This window comes from Leptosomus discolor, chromosome 8, assembly GCF_034619465.1.
Source record: "Leptosomus discolor isolate bLepDis1 chromosome 8, bLepDis1.hap2, whole genome shotgun sequence".
NCBI classification, from domain to species: Eukaryota; Metazoa; Chordata; class Aves; order Leptosomiformes; family Leptosomidae; genus Leptosomus; species Leptosomus discolor.
Window position 1 is genome coordinate 29,129,361 of NC_141398.1, and position 24,646 is coordinate 29,154,006.

The 24,646-nt window shown below is 35.6% G+C and overlaps 1 protein-coding gene across 1 annotated transcript in view; it reads left to right on the forward strand.

Moving 5' to 3' along the window:
- Window positions 1-24,646, forward strand: part of EXOC2 (exocyst complex component 2) — a 113,877-nt gene that overhangs the window by 17,809 nt on the left and 71,422 nt on the right. Inside the window, exons 5-10 of the mRNA XM_009948124.2 lie at window positions 3,224-3,348; window positions 13,277-13,357; window positions 17,307-17,452; window positions 17,621-17,702; window positions 18,215-18,317; window positions 21,381-21,499. Of these exons, the coding sequence (XP_009946426.1) occupies window positions 3,224-3,348; window positions 13,277-13,357; window positions 17,307-17,452; window positions 17,621-17,702; window positions 18,215-18,317; window positions 21,381-21,499 (656 nt within the window). The remainder of the gene's footprint in view (window positions 1-3,223; window positions 3,349-13,276; window positions 13,358-17,306; window positions 17,453-17,620; window positions 17,703-18,214; window positions 18,318-21,380; window positions 21,500-24,646) is intronic.

Here is a 24,646-nt window from a genome sequence, read left to right on the forward strand (position 1 = left end):
TGGTTGAGAGCTTGTTCAAGAGGCTGAAAAGGGTGACATTGCAATGGGATGAGGAAGTGAACAAAATCTTCCTTAAGCAACTTGAGGAAGTCTCCAGAGAGCAGACCCTAGTTTCTCGTAGAAGAATTTAACCTCCCTGATACTTACAGGAAGGGCAGCAATCCAGGAGGCTTGCGGAGAGTTGTGGGAATTACTTCTAAGGTAGCTGCTATGTGGGCAATCAGAGGTGCTGCTTTCCTAAATCTGATTCATGCAGGCAAGGCAGGGGACATGATAACCAGCCTTGGCTGTAGCAATCGTGCAAGAGTTGAGGGCAAGGCTCTAAGGAGTGTGGGGAAGGCAAGCAGCAGAGTTCGCACGGGGGATTGGGCAACAGCAGGACGGAAGCCAATCTGGTGTTTATAACAAGCCATAAATACCAGTTGACTGTCTAGTACAGATCGTCTTCTGGGGTGTATCAGCAAGACTGTGTGATGTTAAGATATGGGGATATTATTCTGCTCGGCATTATTAAAGCTGCAGTTATAGTGCTCTGCCCAGTTTTGGCCACTGCTTTAAGAAAGATGTGAGAGCTGAGCCATAAAAGTAGGAGTATATAAATATCTGTGGGTATACAGCTTGAATGAATTAGGTGCTTTTAGAAAAGAAACAAAATTAATACAGAATGCATGTTCTGAAATATGTAGTGGGCAGTTCAAGGATAGCCATCAATTGGTGCTGGTTTACCAAGAACAGAACAAACTGTTTCAGTTTGCCACAAGGCAGATTTAGGTTAGATACCGGTTAAAAACAATATTAGGTTGCTTAAGCTCTGGGACAGTGTAACTTGGAAAACTGCAGAATCACCATCACTGGAGAGTGCTGAGATTTTTGACACTTGTCTGTCATAGATGGCTTGAGTACCTTTAAGCATGCTGTGGATCCAGAAAACAAATTAAATGACTCCTTAGAACTCATTACATGACTCTCTTTATGAGAGTTACCAAGGAATATGAACAACAGCATAATGTTATGGCTATATCTCGAATATGACAAGGTATCAGTAAAAACACTGATTTTTTTTCTGGTCATCAGTACTATGAATTGATAAGTTAAATTATTACATGAGCTTGTATGGCCCCTTTTTAACTTGGATTATGCCAATGGGTCGGTACCTGTAAGTCCATTCTCATGTAAATTTGAAGCTTCTTTTTAAGAAAAAAAACAAAACATTTTTAACACTTTGTCTAGTATCAGCTTAAGTACTTTCTCTTTCTTGGGAAAAAAACTTTGATTTGTGTCTTTGCGTGTCAACTGTTTCAAGTCATGATTCCCTCAGTCCAGTAGAATAAAAAGTATTAACTTCTGTTTTTAAATGAAAGCTGTTTTTTGCATATTAATTCAGTTTATATTGGTTTATAAAATCTAAATCTTAGTGTTGAAGGTGCAAAACCTGTGTAAAACTCAATGGGAAGAATGGCTCAAAGGGTAGGGTGAATCTAGTCATGTATTGAATCTAGTTTTAAATAGCTTTTTAAATAACGAAGCAGCGAAACTGTCTTGTGGGTTTTTTGGGGTTTTTTCTTCCCACTTCAAAATGTGTAGTCTTAGAAATATTCTGGAGTTGTATAATTATCTGTCCCATATAATTTGTGCTGTTTTTCCGGAAACACGCAGCAATGGTTTAGTTCTTGTCCTCTACGTAACCTCAGGTATTGGGAGTGCTAAATGTGTGGTGCACTGATGTTTTGGTTAGCTTATATCTGTTTTTTCCTTGAAGGAAATTCTTTTTAAGCAATCAAAATAACTTTTTTTTTTTTTCACCCCGGCAATATCCTGACAAATACAAAGAAACTATTTAGGCATATTATTAGATTTTCAGATAACGTGAAACGGTGCTTAAAAAGAGAACTGTATAGATTTTTGTTAGTTTGAAAATACTGCTGGTAAGTACTTCTTGTATGCCCATGTAGACCAATCCAGCTATTGAGTAACATGATTTCTGTCCAGCAGATGGAAACAGGAAATAAACCAAAATGTTGTGACATCATTAGTATAAAAAGGCAAATGCCTGTAAGTGCACCAGTGTGTTTTGTATCTCAGCAGGCAGTGACAGCCTTCTCGTTGCCTGGGCTGAAGCTTAGTTTGTTCTCTTAATGTGTTATTTTCTACCACTGTTTAAAATGGGCAAAGAGTATTGGTGGAATTGCCTTATGTCTCAATTTCCTTCCTTTGTTGTTTCCCTTTCCTCACTGAGTTCTAGCACAGTTTTTTGGTTGATCCTTTTGTATGAGGCAGATGGGTTTGGCCTGCAAGTAGGAGAAAAGACTTTAGAGATGAAAATGATGTGTTATGTTTGTGTTTCTGAGCTTGTTCATGATAGTGCTTTTATAATGAATCCAGTAGTGTAACTATTGAGATTGTAGTCACGATTATCGACAAAAGAAGATATGCAAGTAATGAAGATCTAGTCACAACACAAGACTTCTAGAATAATTGCAGCTGCTTGCAAAAAATAAAAATGTGAAATAAAATTTAAACTGTCAATAACCTGGAAATATTAGGAAACTAAGATAAATAGAAACCTACCGTACAAAAACCAGTGATCAATACTCCTTTATGAAGTATCTTTCAAAAACAATTCAGTAGACTACATATTAAAACCCCATAAAAACCCCATACTTTCATAAAGCAGGAATCTGTTCAGCTTTTCTTTATTTTTGCACTAGTATTGTGTTCAATTCTGAGCTGTATGTACAAACCAACACAAAAATATTAAAGGAATTTAGAAACTGAAAGTGAAAAAGGGCTGTGAACTAAGCTGCAGAGTTAAACGAATGTCATTATTAAAGAGACTTCTAACATCCCAATGGTTAATCTAATGTACCAAGTGTAGTGAATTGTACTATCACCTATTTAATGTAGTACAGACAGTTAATGAAGAGGAATATTGCATGTTTAGAAGAAGTTTCTGTACTAATTTCTGTTGCAAAGAAGTCTGTTCCATCACAAGTGATAGGAGCCAGCCCTCTGGTTAAGATTAAAACTAAAAACAAAACCTCTTTGGGCTAAGAGAAAATTGTGATTATCAAGAAGCACACTCATTAGCAATTACTCAGACCTTAATAGTTGTTGCAAAAGTAGCTGTCTTTATTTTCCAAGTGGTTTGTTCTGTTTATTCAGTAGCTGACCTTATTCGTTGTTTGAATGTCACAGGGGGTTTTTCTTGTGGTTTTTTTTTCAGTTTTGATCAGCTCAAAACGGCTGTTTTGAATTTGAAGAAACAAGCCAATAAGAAAAATGAGGGGAGTCTAGCTTACGTGAAAGGAGGTCTCAGCACATTTTTTGAAGCACAAGATGCTCTGTCAGGTAAAGATGCTTTGCACTTACTAAATACAGTATATAAAAACCAGTATCTGCACATGTGGTTGAATTTCATATTAAAAATACTGTTCTTCTTTGCAGTCTCTTCTAAAAGAATATAATGACCCCAAAATCTGTATTGTGTTAGCCATAAGCTGCAACTGGCTGGTGGTTGTGGTATATTTGCAAAAGACGGCACCAAATGTGTCTTACAGGAATTGGAGGCGTTTGAAACTGCTTAGACCACAAATCCAGAAAAGAGGAAATGTTAAACTGATGATAATATTAAGATGATTTACAAATTGTAGCAACATAAAAACTTGATTTTATGGTGCTGTATTCCGTAGTCAGACTAAGATTTATATGAATGTTCAGTACACTTTGTCTTCAGAAATCAGACAGCCTTTATATTTTGCTTGCTGTAGGGAAAATGCGACACACTAGTGATATTAGCTTAGTTATCTGTGCCATTTATATATGTATATATATCTCTATTTTATTTATATGTATATACACACACAAAAGCTTAAAATGTCTTCAGGTAAAAGCTCATTGTGGGCTGCCATAGTCCTGTCTAGTTAGGGACTGTGCTGGATAAGAAAGCGATAGTGCTGGGCCATCCCCGATAGGTTTGACACTTACCATCTACGCTGTTCTTCATTAATGCTGTAGATTGCAGGATTATCACTCCTGATCATTGATCCTGTGTTATGGGTACCATGGAATAAGAAAACTTTTATCTGCTCCTCACGTCAGCCAAGCTAGCACTTCTCTTGGCTTTAGGAACACTGCTTTGGAGAAGTACCAGTTTTCTCTTGACCACTTGCAGGCCACTCGCAAACTGTCTGATAGCCACTTCCGTGTGTCAGGGAAAAGGGAAGATAGTGCTGTCTCACCTGGTGGTCCACCTGTATTACTGCCCCAGGCAGATTAAACTGTGACCTGCCCTTCGGATGACAGCGTTTTCAAAAGTGGATGATAGCTTTTGGCTACCTGCCTAATTTGGATATTTTTAAGAGGAATACTTTTTCTACAAGTGCAAACATATGTGCTTTGGTAGGGAAGATTTCTTGAGACATCTGAAGATTCTTCCTGTGAAGAATCTTAACTCCTAAACATCTTTATTACCCCACCCAGAACTGACCTATTACTGGTCAGTTTTGGAAAATCTTGGCCTAAATCTTGACTCAACAACAAAAGAGAGAATTAAAGGAATTAGCGGAAATACTAGAGAGTGTGGTTGTAGTCATAGGAAAAGACACAAAGAAGAATCAGTATTTGGCATTCTTTAACTTTTTTTGTAAGTTAAGTTTTTATTAAATGCTGGGAAAAATGATAATAGGTTATTTCTCTGTAAGTCTTTAACCTGAAAATGTTGAAATACTAATTTTTTCTTAAATAGTTCAAAATCCTAAATAATGCTGAACAAATATTAAAATATGACTTGTTTTTCACAGCCAAATCTGCTTTGCATATAGAATATCAAATACTCTAAAAGATTCAGAGTTCTGTTTCCAAACAGTTACTGCTATGGATAAAAGGTATTGCTGGTAGACATATGTGTTATCTTCTAAGATTGTTTTTTGGACCAGCAAAGGCTTAGTAGAATTTACAGAAAGTTAATGCAAACCATAAATGTTGTGAGGTTTTAGGAAGACTGAACATAACCGAGTGATTTTTCTCTTGTCCCATTGTCTCATATGGGGGACAGCTGACGGTTCTGGGGCTGTTTAGCCTGGAGAAGAGAAGGCTGAGGGGGGACCTTATCGCTCTCTACAACTACCTGGAAGGAAGTTGTAGCAAGGCGGGGATCAGTCTCTTCTCCCTAGTAACAAGTGATAAAACAAGGGGAAATGGCCTTAAGCTGCACCAAGGGAGGTTCAGGCTGGATATTAGGAAGAGTTTCTTTACTGAAAGGGTTGTTAGGGATTGAAACAGCCTGACCAGGGAGGTGGTGGAGTCACCATCCCTGGAGGCGTTTAAGAGACGGGCAGATGTTGTACTTAGGGACATGGTTTAGTGGTGTTGATGGAGCTAGGACAAAGGTTGGACTTGATGATCTTGAAGGTCTCTTCCAGCTGAAACTGTTCTATGATTCTGTGATTACAGTGTAGATTTCTTGCCTTTGGAGACTGATTTCCTGATAAATGAAGATGTCAGAGAGCAATTAGGAATATAAAAAATATTAATAAAATAATGATAGGGAAAGCAAACTCACTTATTTCCCTAACTACTGTGTTCTCAATTTTAAAAAATTAGAATAGCTGTAATATTGTTTTGCATCTCTTCTCTGTATCAGAGTGTTATTTTAACCTAAAATTAAAGTTTATCAGTGCAGCCCTTTACGTAAGTTAGGAACTTAAAACTTGGGATGACTCATGGGGTTCTCAGTGCCATTTTTTTGTCTATAACCAAAATGTCTTGGTTTTGTCTTCCTGCCAGTGATCCCCTTTAAATGCTCAAAATGAAGCAGACTTGTAGCTTGATTTGTTATAAACAGTGAATTAAAATAGCACTAAGAATGTATGGCCATGATGCTGTTGTAGAAGAAAGTTAGAGACTTGAAGCCTTAAATTCAAAGCTATAACACTGGAGTCCAGGTGACTTACCAATACAATTTTTAGTTTTAAAATTCTGAAATGAAATTCTTAATGAGATGCAGTGCAGGTCACAGCTGCCTTCTGTAGCATTTTAATATGCATTTCTCTGTTGAAATTTCCTATTAAATGCATGTGTGGAATGTTTTTGATTCTTTTAAATAAAAAAAAAAAAAAAAAAAACCAACACAAACCAAAACCTCATTGCATATGAATTTCATCTTTGTAATGCAGAACTGCTTGTTTGTCCTTTCTTCCTCCTTATGGAGAATATTTTTTGAAGGAGTGTAGCTGGAAAAATTACATAACTTTTGGAAGGCTTGAACCTCTGATAGGTACAATCAACAGCTAAGTTGGGTGTGGAGAGGCTTCTGGTAGTAGCAAGACACCATCATCCCTCCCTCCTGCCAGATGTCAGAGCTTTTCTCCAGAACATTTAATCACTACAGTTTTCCTAAAGGAAGGATGACAAGAATTAAGTGTAAGCATTATTAGTGTTGTTCTAGAGAAACAGCTCGGATGCAAAAAAATTTTTTTTTTAAAACAAAAAAAAGGCAACAACAAAACCACCAAGCAAAAAAACCCAAACCAAACAAAACCCCTAGTAATTCTTAGGCATGCAATTATAAAACTCATGCTTTTTAGCAGAACATGAAATTAAAAATCCTGTTATACTCTGGCTGTACAGTGTTTGTACAAGGTGATACAATGACACTTTTCTGTCCTTGTATATGTGAGGGTGAATTTGTGTCTTACTTTCTCCTTTAAAAAGGTGCAACTAGAATTTGTATGCATTTAAACAAAGCTACATGAAGAATGGCTTATATTTGAAAGCTGAAAGATTGTTTCAGCACAAACTCTTAGGGACATACCCTTTGTTCTGCAAACTTCCATTATTCGATGCTGAGGATACAACTGTCACAGATCAAAAGTGACTGGAGAAAAACATTACTGAATACACCTAGTCTGTCTTCCAATATGATTTAAATTTCTTGAGCTGCTTTGTTTTGGTTTGGATATTTGCGTATTTATTCTTTACCCGCTTCCTTTGGAAGATTTCTAAAATCTAATGTATTATCTGAAGATACATTTTTGTTGATGGGCAAAAATTTAGGCTTCCAATTTTACCCTTCAGATATCCTAGAACATATCTTCCATCCCCAATGGTTATGCTTTATAAACTGCAGGTCCATTCTGTTATTGTTGTAGAGCGGAACTGTCTGTGTACAGTTATTTCTCCTAGGACTCCCTAAGTTGGTACAGGATGTTACTTTTTATAGAAGACTCACTTTAAGAGGTATAACACTTTGTTTCCTGGGTACTTAATATTAATCTATTTTTTTATTAATCTCTTTTTAACCCATATGCGTTTATCAATGTTTGTTTCAAATACATGAACTTGATCTGGGAAACCCTGCATTGCTGATAGTGGTGCAGGTTTTTTTCATTAGTTGGGATCAGTAAGACCAGTCTGATCTTAAGTGTGCTATCAGACTGTATTTAATAATTCTGCACATACATTTAATAGGAAATTTTAACAGAGAAATGCATATTAAAATGCTACATTTAAATGAGTACTAGTATTTTCACAAGTAAGCAACGAAACCATAAAGATGTTTATTGTATTTTGTGATTTAGAAACAAGTTACTAAGAAAATAAGAGGTCAAATAGGCCATAAGCCTTGTTTGTTTGGTTTAATTTCTTGGAAAATAGAGTTGCCTTATCAGTTCTTCACGTCTCTGCCCATTAGCTTGGCTGACAGTTTGACAGTGACTTTGCTGCAAAGGAGGAAGTTTGTTTCATCAGCTGAAGGAAGCTGTAAATTGAGCTGAGGGGAACTGGGCTCCCCTCGACTTGACCCACTTGTCCATGATGGGGAGTTCAGCTGATTTATTTCTCATAATTCTATGTGCACCTAGAAAATAGTATTCCTAAAAGGGTTGCTGCTTATATGCCTGTAGACAAGTCACGTTTTATTGTCGTGAGCAAGTCATGTCCTGCACAGAAGTCTTAGGAAAGTTAGCAAATTAACTTACTTTAAATGTACTTTTTCAGAAGTGCTCTTTACAGAGAGCCTTAAGCTGCAGTTTCTTTTTTAAGTGAAAGGAAAAAAATAGGGGAACAACCACTTCAGTCGCTCAATTATACAAAAACATACAAGTATGACGTCTATATTGGTGAGTAAAGAAGATGCTGTGCTGTCTTTGAAATGTGGCTATGTTGAAAAAATTTGAGATTTAGGTTTGACTTTCTAGTTTGCTATGGCAACAGTTCTTTTTGTGCAGTTACAACTACAAACATGTTTTACATGATTTTCAGAAAAAAAAATATACAAATATACAATACTGCTGGCTGTTACAGACTATTCCTTTTTTCACTTTCCACTCCTGTTCAGATGTGTGGCCTGCTGAATCCATTCAGAAGAGTTTTTACCCTACATGGGGGTGTTGCCCTCATCAGTAGCCTTCTAATGTTTTGTTCAAATTACAGAAAATCGTTAATCTTTTGATAAGGGAAACCAAAGGCATTTTTTATTTGTATGTTGGTGTGAATCCTGGCAGCATGTTAACGTGTGTTACGTGTGTTCTTTATCCCTCCATTACTGTGCTTTGGTACAAAGTTCGTTATAGCTACCACATCAGATCTTCAGAAATGCTTTGCTGAGTCAGTCTTTCCTTTTTTTTTTTTTCTCTCCTTAACCATATTTGTGTGGAAATGGGTAAGATTTTCAGATACACTAAATGCATTTCTAGCCATCTTTTAAGCAGAAAATGGTAGAGAACTTGCATATGTGTTGCTCTGAGGTGAGTTAGGCTGAGGAAGTTTTGAGAATACTACCTCTTGGTACCTATCACAAAATATGTTTTTAAAATGTCTAATGAATAAAGGAAGAATGAAATTTGCAAGTCAAAAACTGCATGATCTTGGCAAGCGTGATTTAATTTGTTAATTTAGGGTTGCCAAGTAGAAAACCATATCCTTCCTTAGATTAAATAAAATTGTTTTCAACACAAGTAGCAATGAATTAATTGCAGTTTATTTTGCTCCAAGGCCTGTACTATGACTTATTTGCCAGATTGAACTTTGCACGTGTTTTGACCAAAAATAACTATTTCTGAAGTATTTAGTCACAGTTTAGAGACTGAGCTCTAAACTTAGTCTTTTCACTATTATTAGTTAGTATCTCATTGCAGCTCTGAAGTTTGCAAGCCTTTAAATATTCAGAATTAACTGGGAAGCTAGAACACTTATTGGCAAAGATGATACAAAATACAGTTAATTTTCTGGCCATAGTTGAAGTATCTGGATCTAGCCTCTCCTCATCTTTATTTGTTGAATGCTTCTTATAGTAAAGCTCCTCAAAAATGGTAAACAGGCTCTTCTAGGTTTCCAACTGCGGTTCCAACTTACATAGTTTTTATCTGGTAAGTCCAGAGTAACTGGCAATTCAAGAAAAAAATCCTGTCCATCCTTTATGTCAGACCTTCAAAGATCTAAAATGTTCTCCTTGCTCTTCTTACTGGAGCCAGTCATGAGTTGAGGGTATGAAGTTGCATTTGAAGGTAAACTTAAGTCCTGGCTACTGTGAGAGGTGTAGGCTGGCTTTCATCCTGCCCTTGGCCATACGCTCCTTCCTCTTCCCTATTGCAGTGGTGCACCTGGGGCAAGGTTTAGACAAACTCACTGATCAATAAAGAGAAATCTTTTAATCACTGAGTTAGTTTTCCATCGAATCTTCTTACTATGGCTACCCTGCAGCTGTGTGATTGCTAGATCCAGCAGAAGTGCTCATAGAGTTGTGCAAGAGAATGGGAATTGTCCCAGGCAGCACCATCACTGTTACATGGGTTTAGTACTCTAAGGTAAAAGAATAACTTGAGTATCTCTAGATTCCTTCCACTGAGATTAGGTCTACAGACACTTTTGACTGTATATAGTTTTGTTTGTCTAAACTTCTAACCTGGAGACATTTTGTCTGGTCGCTATGGAAGGGGCATGTACTTAGCTTTTTAAAAATCAGTTGATGCAAACAAGGTAAGGTTAGACTTTCTGATAAAGCATTTTTCATAATATTTTTCACTATGAAAACATAAAACTTTTTTTTCCAGCTCAACTTTGGTATATATATGAATGTACTTATTGCTAAATCCGAATATAATGTGTAAAAATAGCTTCGGTACACAAAGAAGGTAGCACACTAAACACATAGAAGGAAATATAGCACATAGAGTAATTTAGGTAGGTCTTTTTCATTGTGTCCTAAAATACCTTATTTTCAAACAGTAGTCCAAAAATACTGTTTGGTTTATGCTACCAGTTACATATGCTTAGTATGCCTTTTTCTGTACTCCACAGTGCTTTCCACCTTTCTGGAACTTAATACTTTGTTTTATTTTTATTTTTTTGCCCCATTGTCATCTTTTTCTCATGTCTGAACACATGTAGGAATTGGTTTAATGGGATCGTTCTTCCTGGATTTCCAACACCACTATTTTCAACCTAAGAATTAAAAATACTTTATGTCAAGCCACTAACTTAACATTTTTCACACTGGTAGCATTTAATCTTCTGTCCTATAAAAGGAAGAGGAAGGAATAGTATTGCTATTGTATAGTCTTATCTAAAGGACATAAGAAAGAGAACTGGTTTGGAGAACATGTGTTTTAAAACTTTCAGAAATTGGTCAATGATCATGATACGGTTCCTAAATAAGCTGCCTTCAGACTAAAAACCAGTTCGTGACTTGAGACTTTTGAAAGTGCTGACATGGTAAATCATGGTCTTTCAAAACTTCTTGTTCTGTACATTAAAGGAAGTCTTCATGTTTACCTTTTGTTGCCAACATATCTGCTTTGATAGAGGTTTAGATGTTACAGTTCAGATTTGGAAATTCTTAGGTGTGTACCCTTTGGGAGTAACATTATAGTTAATTGGTCAACAGTTAATGCTATGTAATTAATGGTTCCAAAATAAATTTTAAAAATCTCTGAGGCAATGTGTAACTTAGGGTTTTTTAACCCACATTTATTTAGAAGATAAAAATATGCTTCATAGAATGATTTCAAAATACGTAAATTAAAATCATTACACTTTGAGGTTCCAATAGAACTTGCAACATTTGGTTTTAAAATATCCATTTATGTTGTGGTTGCTGTTCTGATGAACTTGCCTTTCAGTATGTAACATTAATTGCAGTACAGTAATTGGCTGCCCCAACCAGAACTGATGTATATAAATAGAGTAGTATAATTAGAACCTTTAATGTTGGGGGTTTTTTATAAAATTATAGAGGTATTCTTGAAGGTAAGCAGTGTCCATGTCATATATAAAATGTGTACTGTGGTTAACAATACACCATCTTTTAAGATAGACATCTGTTCCATAAACTAACAGATTCTTGTGTATTTCTAGTTAATTTCATTTAAGTGTTGATTGTCTTAAGAAATATAGTGTCCTAAATTAGATTTATTTTTTTGCCCCTCTAGTGACTGTACTAACGAAAATAAAGAGATGCTCTTGCATTTTCAGGAAGCTAAACTTCCTGAAGTTTTTTGTGTAGGATCAAGGGATTGAAGGGTCAAATTTAGATGTTTGAGAATAAAAAAATAGAGAGAAAATTCCATTAATCACATACACATCCTCCTCACCCCCTACTGCCAATCCCCAAATGAAAATTCCTCCTTTAAAGGGGGCTGGAGACTATCAAGGACCATCCTATTCCAGAATAGCCACCCTCTCACTGCTTAGGACTGAGGCCACAGAGCTGCCTGACTAAAGGTAGTTTCTATCCTTGTTTGCTTGTTCTTAATTTCCATCCGTGTAGCGTGGGCAAGTAGAGGTGGCATTGTAGAGGAGACCAGTTGGCGATGACATCTCTGTGTGCACATTATATGCAGTTTGGGGTGGTATTTTAGACTAGCTCAAGTATCACCCAATTCCAGGTATCTCCTGGAGCACATTAGGTATACTCATGGAGTACATCTTTTAGTTTTGTTTCGTCTTGAAATAATCCACTTGAGGGATTCAGGGCGCTCAGCCATGCAAACCAAGCAAGATAAACTGGGGCAATTTGGAGACTGGTTTCAAAACTTCATTTGTGTTTTGAACTAAAATATATTGTTACTTGCTTTCTTCAAAGCACTGAGCATTGCTGTTTTCAAGGGTAGCTTAGCTTCAGTTCATTCTACTGAGAACCAGCAGGAAGCAGTAGGAGGTTTTTTTAGAAGCCTTAATTTTATCTAAAGCAAGAGGAAGTGATGGCTATTTGATAGAGCAGATTTTACATATGTTAACAGATTAAAAATTTGAAAGGAAAATTATATTTTTAGATCTTTTTTATATATATTATAGGCATATATACAGGAATAGTACCTTTTTAAAAAAAAAAAAAAAAGAAAGAAGAGGAAAAAGAAATACTGATCTGTGCCGGTTGTACTGGACAAAGAAGAGGAGGGATGGAAGGCTGTGTGAGAGAGAAGTAGAAGAAAGGAGTATCTACACTCCAGTCGCTGTTCATATTTCCAGAGTACTATAGTGTAGTCAGGCTATGCTGGTAATCTCTCCCTTCCTGAAAAAAAAGAAATTATAATAAAACAACAAATTCATGCTGATACTACACATTTCCACATCCATTAGTAGTACCACATGGAAACAAGAGTTGGGGCATTTGGCATTTTAGGACAGGAAAAAAAATAGTGTCTTCAAAAAAATATGGAAACTCCCCTCTGTTTTCATGTTGTTTTGAGCAAAAGCATCATAGTGCTTTTATGTAATGGTTAATGTAGTGTGTTGCTACAAGATACTCTTAAACTGCATGTTTTGAGAATGCCTTTTTATAGACGAAAACAACTGGTGGGGGAGTGTTCTAACACGTGTTTTGGGGCCATCCAAACTTCCCATTACCCTCTCTACCCTTTAATTATGGGTAATTCCTTTTCTGTGAGATCAGTATAAAAACTTTACTCTACAAAGTAAAAGTATTTTGTGCTTAAATGACACTTACTGCTCAAAATACTAAATTGAATTAACACTTGTACTACAGGATAGCTAATTGGGATTATTCTTGCCACTTTTTATTTTCCTTGAGCAGTACTGTCTTGTTCAAGAAGATACAGGAAGTCCGTGTCAAAGTAATGGTTAAAATTCTGCAATGTCTGGCTCTAAGCCCTGTCTTCCACTGGATTCTGCTACCATGAAGCATGTTTGTATTTTTTATGTCTAACAAGAAAAATAATGCTTTATTTTTAATTTTAAAAATGTTTAAAAGTGCCACTTTGATGTAATGTATTACCATCTATTAAAATGTTCTGCATTTTAACTAGACACTTTATTCCAGCAATCCATCAAAAACTGGAAGCGGATGGAACGGAAAAAGTAGAAGGATCCATGACGCAAAAACTGGAGAATGTACTGAACAGTAAGTTTTGTCCTTCCAGCAGCAACTATTTATGGACTTTGGGCTTTCTAACAAGTTTTAATATATTCCTAGGAATATGATAGAAAGTGGAAAGCAGTACAGTCTCTCTTGTCTTTCCTTGTTTTGATGGTACTGATTTTAGGGTGTGATAGTACACCTTTTGGAATAAGTAGCAACTTTTGCCGTGACTTTCAACAGTGTTTGTGATAACAAAGAGAATAAATATAAGAATGAAGATGTTCTAAAGTGTTTACTTTAAATGAATTTTGGTGGCATCTCCATTTTGAGTGGACAAAGAAAACAGAGGAGCTATATGGACAGACAGAACCGTAGAAGCGTGAGTGAAGGTAAATACCAGGCTAGTAAGAAGTTTGAGCAAAAGAGGAAAAAAAGCCAAATACAAGATGTTTGCAGTAACAAGGTCTATTAACAGAATCTTTTTTCACTGAATGTGCTGCCATTTAGACTACTTGAAATTAGCATTCTTTTTAGTTTTAGAAACTTTGAAAAAGCTGTCAGTACTTTGTTTTCTGTTTCTCTGTATTAGCTGTAAAGTTGCATTGAGAGAGATGGCTTGAATTTACTGAAGTTTGGTATGTGTTTCATCAGATCAAAAAAGTTACTTTTTTTTTTTTTAATTCTGGGACTTCTGCCAAGATAATTTTACTTTGTTTCATTGTGATTTTTTTCACAGAGGAAGGGATGTTTCCCTTAGTGCTATATCAATAAGCAGGAATGACATGCAGATAGCTGACTCAGTGTTGGAAAGTCTGAGTGTGTTTTATGAAATCAAGAAAGTGACATGGAAGTTCACTGTTTTTCTTCTCTTGTATGAAGAAAGCAGTGACTGTGTGTTTTTGTGGGGAGCACAAAGAAAGGGGTGTTTGTGAACAGCTCTAGCTCTTTTTGGTAGAGATTCATTAATGTTCACAATAAAGGTGTAGTTTGAATATTGTTATTCCCTCATCTTGTTGCCTGGAATCCGGAAAAAAAAAAATCTCCAAAGCCAAAAATCACCCAAAAAAAAAATCCCCAAAACAAAAATCACAAAAAAATCCCCCCAAAAAACCCCACAGAAAACATCACAGACACTATGTGATAAAGACTATAGTGTGTGTGTCTGCGTGCAGAATGTTTGATATATGTAGCATAAGAGAAAAAAGCATTTGCTGAAATTTGCCATTGCGATCCTCAGTGCTCTGTGCTCTCTATTTGTGCCGTGTCACGCTCCAAGCACAGATTCCTTGGAGAGCACTTTCCCTTTGACAAAATTGTGTGACAGATTTTAAATAAAAAAGCAAAAATTTAGGTCTGACATTTTCCTACACATACTAATATGAGATAAGTCTACCTATAAAAAATAGTTGCTGTTTCATTTGCTAAATGGTGGCTGAATTCTGTATGCATGTAATGCAGACTGTCTTTTTCAAGCTGGGTCTGGAGAGGAACTTGTGCCAGGCACTTCAGAGTGGCATTAAGTTTGGCTCTGCTGTGAAAAGAATTGGCTGCTTTTCCTCCTGATACTTTGCAAGTCATGCTGGGTGGGAGGCAGGGAAGTAGGAATACAAGGATTTTAAAAGAGTACATAATGTTATGCAAAGTAGTTTAGGATCAAAGCTTTGTTTCTTGTCTGACCATTGAAAAGTTTCCATAATCCATGAGTAACAGGGCCTGCTTTCAAAAATTGCTTCAAATCTTTAGTCGAATTTTACATTTCATGGATTGTAGGTGCATATTTTGAGAGACAATTGGTATTGTGAGCTTGATTACAAACTCCGAAGAATAAGGATGTTGCTACCACATCTGAATGTATGTTAAGTGTGCCAAATTGTTGCATTGAAATGGCATGGGATACTAGAAGCAGAGTCTGGTGTTACAGATGGAATTATAATTGTTTGCAGTTCTTGCTAAATTGCTAAATTTACTTGCTAAACAAGCTATTAAATATGTATTTATAAAAAACATATGGCGTGCTATAATGAATTTTACAAAGAATTGTGTCTTAAAGGAGGTCAGTCTCCATTATGTAGAGTTTTTGTCAGGATCTGTGAAAGACAACTGTTGGATAACTAGAGTTTTGTTTTGAAGTAAAAAACATTTGCACCTGGTAGGTGAATCATACATTTTAAGAACATAGTTAGTGAGTATAGGACCTGAATCTTTCTCCATGGATTACTTAGGTTTAGATTATTCATCAGTAATCAAGAGATAAAATTTGTTGATGTAGAAAGGATTTGGAGGGGTGAGAAGGGAAGAAATTTTTCAGGAATTTTTTAAGGCTAAAAAGACAGACCTCTCTTGCATGAAGTATTGAATTTCATGAAGACGCTAGTAAGTAATCCAATGTATTTCAATTTCTGTGTAAAACTGAAAAGGTGCCTGTAGAAAAAAAGCAAAATAATTTACTTGAATTGAGGATTTCTACAGCAGATTAATGCATAAAGAGATGAAGGCTTGTAGTTTTAAACTAAAGATGGAAAACACTGTACTCTTCCTGCAGTTGTCAATTGCCTTTTGAAAATTTGCACCAAATTAAAAAAAAGGCTATGTGACTATAACTTTAATTCCCAGATATAGTACATTGCTTCTTGGCTGTTAAAAGAATGGACAAGAAACATGAATTCAAACAAAACAAATGTTACTTACCAGAAGGTTTTACAAAACAATAATTTATTATATCCTCAAGAGAAAAATCATACTTTGTCAGTGCTCTGTATTTAAATGTCCAGCTAGCTGTTTTCATTGTGCATTTCTCCTTGATGGATTAAAGTATTCTATGCTAAATAGTATGCAGTAGAAATATCTGTCCTTACAAAAGGGGGGGGGGGGGCATGGTGTTATATTGAGGCTTCAAAATTTCAGCAAAGTTTAAATGTTATTTAGATATAACAATTATTTTACAAAGACTACTTTTAACATGAGCAGGCCACCCACAGTGTTGACTAGAGAAAATGGCATGCAAGCCACCCAGCGAGACTGATGTAATTTTTTTTTTCCATCTTTGCTTAAAGTATAGTCACTAGACCAGATAATGTAGAAACTTCTACATGCAACGATCAAAAAGGCTAAAAGAGTTCCACTTTTTTTTGCTTAATTAAAAATAAGTCACGAGTTGAAAAATGCAAATATTCACATGTGATGTAAATCTTCCCTACTATAAATGAAATTCTATTATTCTGTGTTAGGAAATAATCCTTATTACAAAATAGAGTGCTTTGTAGTCTGGACTGAAAAGGTTTTAAGGCTATATTTAATGTATTTATTGAAGATTGTTCACAGACAGTATAGAAACTTAATTGCATGAAATTATTGACCAAGACTTGATCCTGTATGCGTGGAAGCCAGTAAGACTTTTAATGCAATGTGAAAATAATTTGTATTCATTCTGTTACAGTAACAAGCTAGTTGACTCTTTTCAGTCATGCCATTGTCTTTGACTTAATCATTGGTACTTTTAAGTGACTCAAACATTGTTAAAAATTGTTAAGACTTAATTTGAAAACACAAAAAAATTATTTGCAAAACCCAGTGATAACTCTTGAAGCTATGACATTAATTAACATAATGCAATTATACTTTTCTAAAAGGAAAACTTTCTATGACTTTTTTCCATATCCTGAGATGCATAATTTAGTTGTAAAACGTAGATCTGGAGCCAAAGCAAACTATAAAATATCTGCAGCAAAGTTAAGCATTTGAAATAGGGAAGAGTGGTTGTTTTTAATTGCATAGGGATTTTACCACATTAAAATGCTAAGTGGTTCGCTTTGAAATAGTATTTCATCAGTCGTAAAATGTTAACACAGTTGAACAAAGTATAAAAATTTAGCAGTATTTAGTCATTTGCTCTAAGAAAACCTTGAGTGACTCATTAAAATGAGGAAAATCTGTATGTCATTTGAACTGATTACTTACACTACTTTTCTTATTTTCATCCTTTTTAAAATAGGAGCCAGTAACACAGCAGATACTTTATTCCAAGAAGTGCTGGGTCGCAAGGACAAAGCTGATTCAACAAGGAATGCACTTAATGTTCTTCAGCGTTTTAAATTTCTTTTCAACCTTCCCTTGAATATTGAAAGAAACATCCAGAAGGTATAATCCTTTAAAAAGACTTTCCTATTTGCTGAAATTAGTTTGTTACCTTTTTCTTGACAAATATAAACATTTGTTCTTTGTGTGTGTGTTGGTTGTTGGTTTTGGTTTGTTGGTTTTTTTGTTTTGTTATGTTTTGGTTTTTTGGTTTTGGTTTTTGTTTTTTAGGGCGATTATGATGTGGTTATTAATGACTACGAAAAAGCCAAGTCACTCTTTGGAAAGACAGAGGTTCAAGTATTCAAAAAATGTAAGATATGGGTTCTGTTATTTGCTGCTTTTTTTTCTTTTAACTTAAAGACCTTAAGGGCTAAAAAGCACATAGTAGTCCAAAGTGTTTTGTGGGGATTTTATATGGATTTTAATCCATAAAAATTATGGATTTATAGGAACCAATTACTCTAAGCAATGTTTCTAGCAAGTTTTCTGAGTGACGTATATACTACAAAATGTGAAATCACAGCCAATTTTAGTTATTTATTAACATTTGGTATTACTGGACATAAGAAAGGTTACAGTAATTAAAATGTGACTTCGGGTAGCTCTCACTGGCATGTTGTTGGAAAGACTTCAAAGTCCAATTTTCTGTTTTTGTAGAACTGTCGTATACAAAAGTTTCAGATGTGGCTTGTTATAAAATGAGTTATATTGATTTCCACATTAGCTCTAGAAGTGTCTGATGTCCTAGGAAAATAACATAATTTTCAATTCATACCACTGCTGAAGGCACACACTGAATTTATTTCCTCTCCCTACTCCCAGATTATGCTGAAGTTGAAACTAGAATTGAAGCTTTAAGAGAACTTCTGTTGGATAAGCTGCTTGAAACTCCATCAACATTGCATGATCAGAAACGTTATATAAGGTAATCATTTGACTAGTGTCTTCATCAGACATATGGTGTTAGATGTGTGTCTAAATCTGTTTCCTAATTAGGGTAGTGACCAATTTTACTATGGTTTAAATGCTAATTTTTAAAGCTATAAGTGGAGTATTTTGAGATTTTACAATTATGTAAATAATGGGAATTGGTACTTGATTGTTTGTTGAATGACTGAAAAAATTCTTGAATGAGAACAATTTAATGAAGGATAATTGAGATTGAATTTAATTTTTTTAAAAATCCTTAAGGCATGTTTAGATTCTGTTGCTTCCTCTAAACCGTCATATTGCAAGCTATGTCTGAAATGATCACTCACAGGCTGCAGATCTCAAAACAGATTGCTTATGAACTTGTTTTACACTTCAGCTTGACTTGATGTTGAAATGGTATCATCCTCAGTCAAATAGTAGGGAGGTTTTAATCCAGACTGTCATTTAAATTTGGTTTTCTCTCTCTTACTACTCAGCCTAAATAATGGAGTTTCTTTTATATTTCATGAATGTGAACCGATTCCTCAGTTTTCATTGAAATTCCTAGATTTTCTTTCTTTCACAAAGCTGATGTTGAAGGTGTTGTAGGTACGCTGACACGGGTTGGTTGGATCTTCTATTGGTAGACCTTAACTTGCTTTACAGTCCTTGGAGCCAAACTTCAGAGTGCTCTGGAACATCTGATTTATTTAGAAAGCTTTTGAGTTTTGGATGTTACTAGGGCACCTAGTGCTTTTTCCCATTATCTTAGATGATGAAGACCAAATGTGCTGTGTGAGAAGCAGTCTTAAAATTCTCACACTTGTGTGAGTTCTCTGTTTTGTATGCTCACCAGGTCCAGTCGCACAGGACAAAGTGTGATATTGGTATCTTAGGTCCCTTTATGTTATGTTAGTTCCTGAGGACAATGACCAGTGTACGTTTATGTAGAATGCTTCTCATTCTTCTGGGTGCTTTTTAAATATTGCCTAGTTATTGGAATTGCATTTTAAGGTGAGTAGTTAAGTGTTTTGTGTGTCTGAAGAAGGCACTACTGTTTGCTTTCTATGTTAGTCTTGAAAACTTTAAAGAACAGCTTCTTTATCTAAGCCAAGTCGTATGACCTCCTCTAAGGATTCTTTGGAGGAATCAGAGTTGTATATGTGTTTGATTCTGGCATTGTTTTGGTTTTGGTTTTAGTTTTTCTCTGGCCCCTTACCTTGAAGTATTAAATCTCTAAAAATATCCCAGCCTACATTAAAGCAGACTGTGTTAACTACCAAATGTATTCCACATGTAGAACGGTATAATGAAGGAGAGCAAGGAGTGGACAAATATGGAATAATTTAGTTCTAATGAATTAACACAATCCTAGCATACAAAGCAAGTAAATTAGTTTCACTGCTTTAGATGTGCTAATGTTGTTATACTAGTGTAAATGTTCTGGAGGCAAGGTGTGAAGAAGGCTTTCTTCAGAGCACTTCAGCTAAGAGGAAATTAACAAAGCCCTAATCATAAAATTATTTGCATAAAACTTGCTATTTTTATGAGAGTTTTTTCTTCCTCAATATGTTTGTTTTATGTCTCCAATGTCTGAGACTGAGCAAGACCTGAAATACTGTGGGTTTCCCCTTCATATATTCAGTGTTTATAATTAGGCTTCAATTAATATTTTCCTCTCATTTGGTTGTGGTATTTACACTGATAATTATTTTACGCTGTTCAGAAACAGTTTACCGTATCACTTAACAGCCAAGTAGATGTATTTTTTCCAAGACCAGCAGTAATTTTTTTAATTTTTATTTTGTGTCTAAGCAAAGACTGACGTTCCCCTTAACACTGAGGAAGGACTTGAGTTCATAGTTTATAAATGTCACCTATCAAAATGGTTGGTTGTGTAATGTTCTCATCCATCCAACTAATCCTACTTTGACAGTTTATTTTTTAAGTACTGCAAACAGTTCTCAAAGACAACAGAATTTTGCAACACAGTCCTAAATAACATTAGGTATTATTGTAGTAATACAGCTTTTGTTAAGGAGTTAAACATGCCCATGCACTGCTTGAGATAATGTCAGTGTACTTCACCTTGAGCATCTTCAATTTTTTAGTGTTTCCTGAGTCTCATTAATGCAGAATGTAATGGAGTGCATTAAATAGTACAGCAGCTACTGCTTTTGGAAAATACTCTTTTGGAAGTACTGTGTCAGATAGTCTTGAATGCCATACGTTGGACTATATTACTTCTGTGTGTCTTTGAAATCACAGCATCTGGATTCTAATACTCCTCTCTCCTTAAAGACAGAGGGTGTTTCTCTTCCACGTATTAGAAGCCCCATTCTTTTTAATTATCTCTCCCACCCCCCCCTTTTTTTTTCTCCAGACTGTGTGCACACATACTAATGCAAAAAAAAAGCCACAACAAAATAAAAAAAAACATAAAAAACCAAACACACACACACAAAAAAAATCCAACAAACCAACCAAAACAGAAACAAACAAACAAAACAACCCAACAACAAAAAAACAACCCAAAAAAAGAACCTTCACCAACAAAAAACCCAGGAGCTTGGTTTACATTTGTTTGTGCATGTGTGTGCTAAAATTAATGAACTGCCAAAAACTAATTCCTTCGATACTTCTTGTTAAGCTTACATGATGATACAATCAGGACATATAAAGTGGGAAGAAAAATACCGTATCTTATGTGCTTGAGAAGTCATCAGTGATTCCAAATGAAACATGAAGCACTGAACTGCAACCTTGGCAGATAGAGAGCTTGGTTTCCAGAGTACTTTACTAGAGGCACAACTGAAAATACGTATTAATGTGATATTAGATATATATAGGTTTGTTTATTTCTACAAATTTTTTTCATGGCATTTTGCTTCACTAAATGGGGAAGGGAGAATGCAAAGCTTGTGTTTGCATTGGGTATGAGTGTATCTTAACAACTATTCTTGAATTTTTAAACTTGCTTTTAAAAAAAAAACTTTCTTAGTACATCTTTGGTCTGTTTTAATGAGGCCTTCAGTGTGTTGAGTCAGAGCTGTGATTTTTGGACTGGGTTTTACAGATATCTTTCTGATCTTCATGCGCCTGGGGACCCTGCTTGGCAGTGCATTGGTGCTCAACATCAGTGGATTCTGCAGCTCATGCACAACTGTAAAGAAAGCTATGTTAAAGAACAAAAAGGCAAGGATATATTTTTGGTTTATATATATATATATATATTTGACATTTAGGAATTTGGCATTGCCTTTTATTTGACAAGTTTTAGTGTACAAATGATATTTGGGGGGTTTCCCATCAATTTTGATAGCTCGTTACAAAGTTGAATACTGACTTGTATTTTTTTCTTTATTCTATTATAAAAACAAAACAGCAGTTGGAGTTTTCCTTTTGTTTAACTTACAACTTTTAAGCTCTTTACATGGGAGAAGCATTAAATTTCAGTCATTCATCTGAAGCTTACTGTCCTGTCGAAATACTTCTTTGAGGTCACATGAAGTTTGGATTGTTGTCTGAATCTGCCAGATAGATTTATTTATCACAAGATACGCTATTAGTATGTGGATATGCAGGGCATTGGGGCATAGTGGAATAATGTGTAATTTTGTGATATACAGTAAATGATGATAGGGTGTTCTCTTGTTCTTTGTTCGTGTGCTGTTTCAAAATTCAAATTACACTGTTTGAGCACAGACTTGTGAGCTGGACAAATGGGATATTTAGACAATGTTTTATTAAGACCATTATGGATACTTAGTTGTATTCTGTCTTTGTCTTTGCTAATGTTGCTCCTCAAAGAAATGTATAGTTATTGCTTTCAGGTGTAGCAGCAACTTAGCTACCAATTGGCATGATCCATCACATCAGTGTATTTTCAAAAGGGCATAGCTGGGAGGCTACTGGCCTGGCATATCTAGTAGTAAAACCTAAAACCTGCATTTTCAAATTAGCAAATGACATGTAGTGCCTTGTTCTTCAAGAAGTATTATCGGGTTTGCTGCTATTTCTGAAATTAGTAGGCATATTGGAATCTGGCTTCTCTTGGCTTATCGGTGACCCCCATGCTTAGTGTTAGTGCGTGTTTACCCCAAACCAAATAAGGTTCTGTTCCGAGAAACTACAGATAATTTACTGAGTTGGTGCTGCTGCAGAACTGTCCAGTAATATTGCTGCAGGAGTCTTAAACTCGCTTCAGCAGAGGTTATGACATCGGGTATAGAGTTCACAGGGTGCATTGCATATCACAGTGTTGTCAGTAAGCTTTAGCTTGAAGTGTGCACAGACCATCTTTATTCCAGAACATGGTGTGAAGTGCCATGGGACCAACTGGAACACTGGGTTGGTGTCTTGGCCTCGGTCAAAATTCAGAACACTTCCAAAACCTCCCCATCTTCCCTCGTCAAAAAGCTGAGACACCACCACTACCTCTGCAACACAGAGCTATCAGGAGCAAAACTCACTTGTAAAAACGGCCGTTGTTAACAATTCTAAGCTTTCTTTTTCTGCTCTCACTTGCAAAATGTTATATAGCCATCTCTCAGCTTCTTAGCAAGAAAAATAGGGGCATGAAGATACTAAGTGCTTGAAACACTTCTGGTTTAGTAGTCTGTATAATTTTGATAATGCAGGCTCCAGTAAATGAATGGGAAAATGTGTCTAAATTCCTAGGCTTGTCTTGAAAATCTCAACTTGTTTGGTGTTTTTCTTGCAGCAAATCTGCTTACCTCAGCCTTAATATCAAAGGGGCTGTGATGTTAGCTTTGGCTTACAGAAGAGGGAATTTAAATAATTTGAATGCCCAGTAAATGCATGTATGAAAAGTTATTATCTAGTGCATGTATGAAACAAGTGATAATATATTACCACTTTTATTAAAGAGCTCGTCAAATGTCAATAGTTTTCTTCCAGCCTTTTATGTGGTACTTACTGATGTAATTCTTGTACAAATTGTAAAATACTCAAGAATTGATCCTAGTTTATGGAATTTCTCACTTGGTATCTAGAAGGACAAAGGAAGGTTGCTAAATGTGATTTTTCCTTTCCATAGATCTTTAATTTTGGCATACACCATATGGGAGGAAAAAAAGGAAAACTCGGAAGAATTGTTTTTAACTGCCAAGTAGAACAGTGCTGATTGTGATCAGAGACATGGAATGTATTTTAATCTGCTTTAATAGATGTATGCTTTTCAAACAGGAAAAGTGTGGAGTTTTACTCAAAGACATCAAATTGGTTATGCAAGACTCAGGAATTGAATCAACTTAAACAAATTAGAAATGTGGTTTATATGTTCATAAACTCACAAGCTATTTTTAAGAGAAAATAGTAATAAATATTCAAACATTAAAGTCCTCCACTTAAAACATGCTTCCAAAAAAGATTCTTTTGTACACCAAGTATTTGGAGGAAGAGGTAGGTCATAAGGCTGATACTCTAATAAAAAGGACATTAAAACTTTTTCTAGGTTTCCCTTTTCAACAGGGGTAATAGACATTGCTTCTAACAGATGGTAGTCTTCATATTGCATATGCTGGAATAAGCAGACAGTGATTACAGTTCCACCTTGAACATACCAACAGTTTCTGGCTATTCTTAGCTTAGTTATTCTGCTGACTGTGAATCTGTGGGTTCAAACTGACTGAGTCAAAACTTTTCAGCATAGTAAACTTAAACCTCAGTAGTAGATTGTGTCTATTTTTGCATTTGTGCACAATTTTTCAACTTTCAACGGAGCTTGTGCCAAAGCATTTTGCTGTATTTTTTTAATCGGTTTTCAAAGCAGATCTATGCTCTGAGTAGTTACACATGAATTTTACTGCCTGAAATGGATTTGGAATTAGATTAAAACCTTTGCTTTTCTCTGGAAAAGTAGTTTTTGCAAACTCTGTTAGACATTCTAGACAGGATTTTTGTAGCTAACTGTCAAATAGTAAATAATCTCAAAGACTTTATTTGCTGGCCATGGTGTGGAAGGGAAGGCTAACGTTGCAATTATTTGCTAAACAAGCTAAAAACCAAACCTAAGTGAATTCTAAGGAGAACTTACTCTAAATTGAGTCACCAATATGACAAGCCAACAGTGTACTCTGTGGGACAAAATTCTTCAGTTGTTTCCACACTAGGAAGCTGACCCTTTAATCATCACAACTTAAGTAATTTCATTTTCTCATGTAGAAATAGCATCTTCTCCTGGCTTCTTTAAGAGATTTAGTGATGTACTGTCTCATCCGGGCCACTAGTAGTGGCAGTCAGGTCAAATCCCCAGTATCAACCAGAAGTAAATCTACTTTTCTGCATCCTCTGTAGGTTCTTTGTCTGATGATTGCCCTC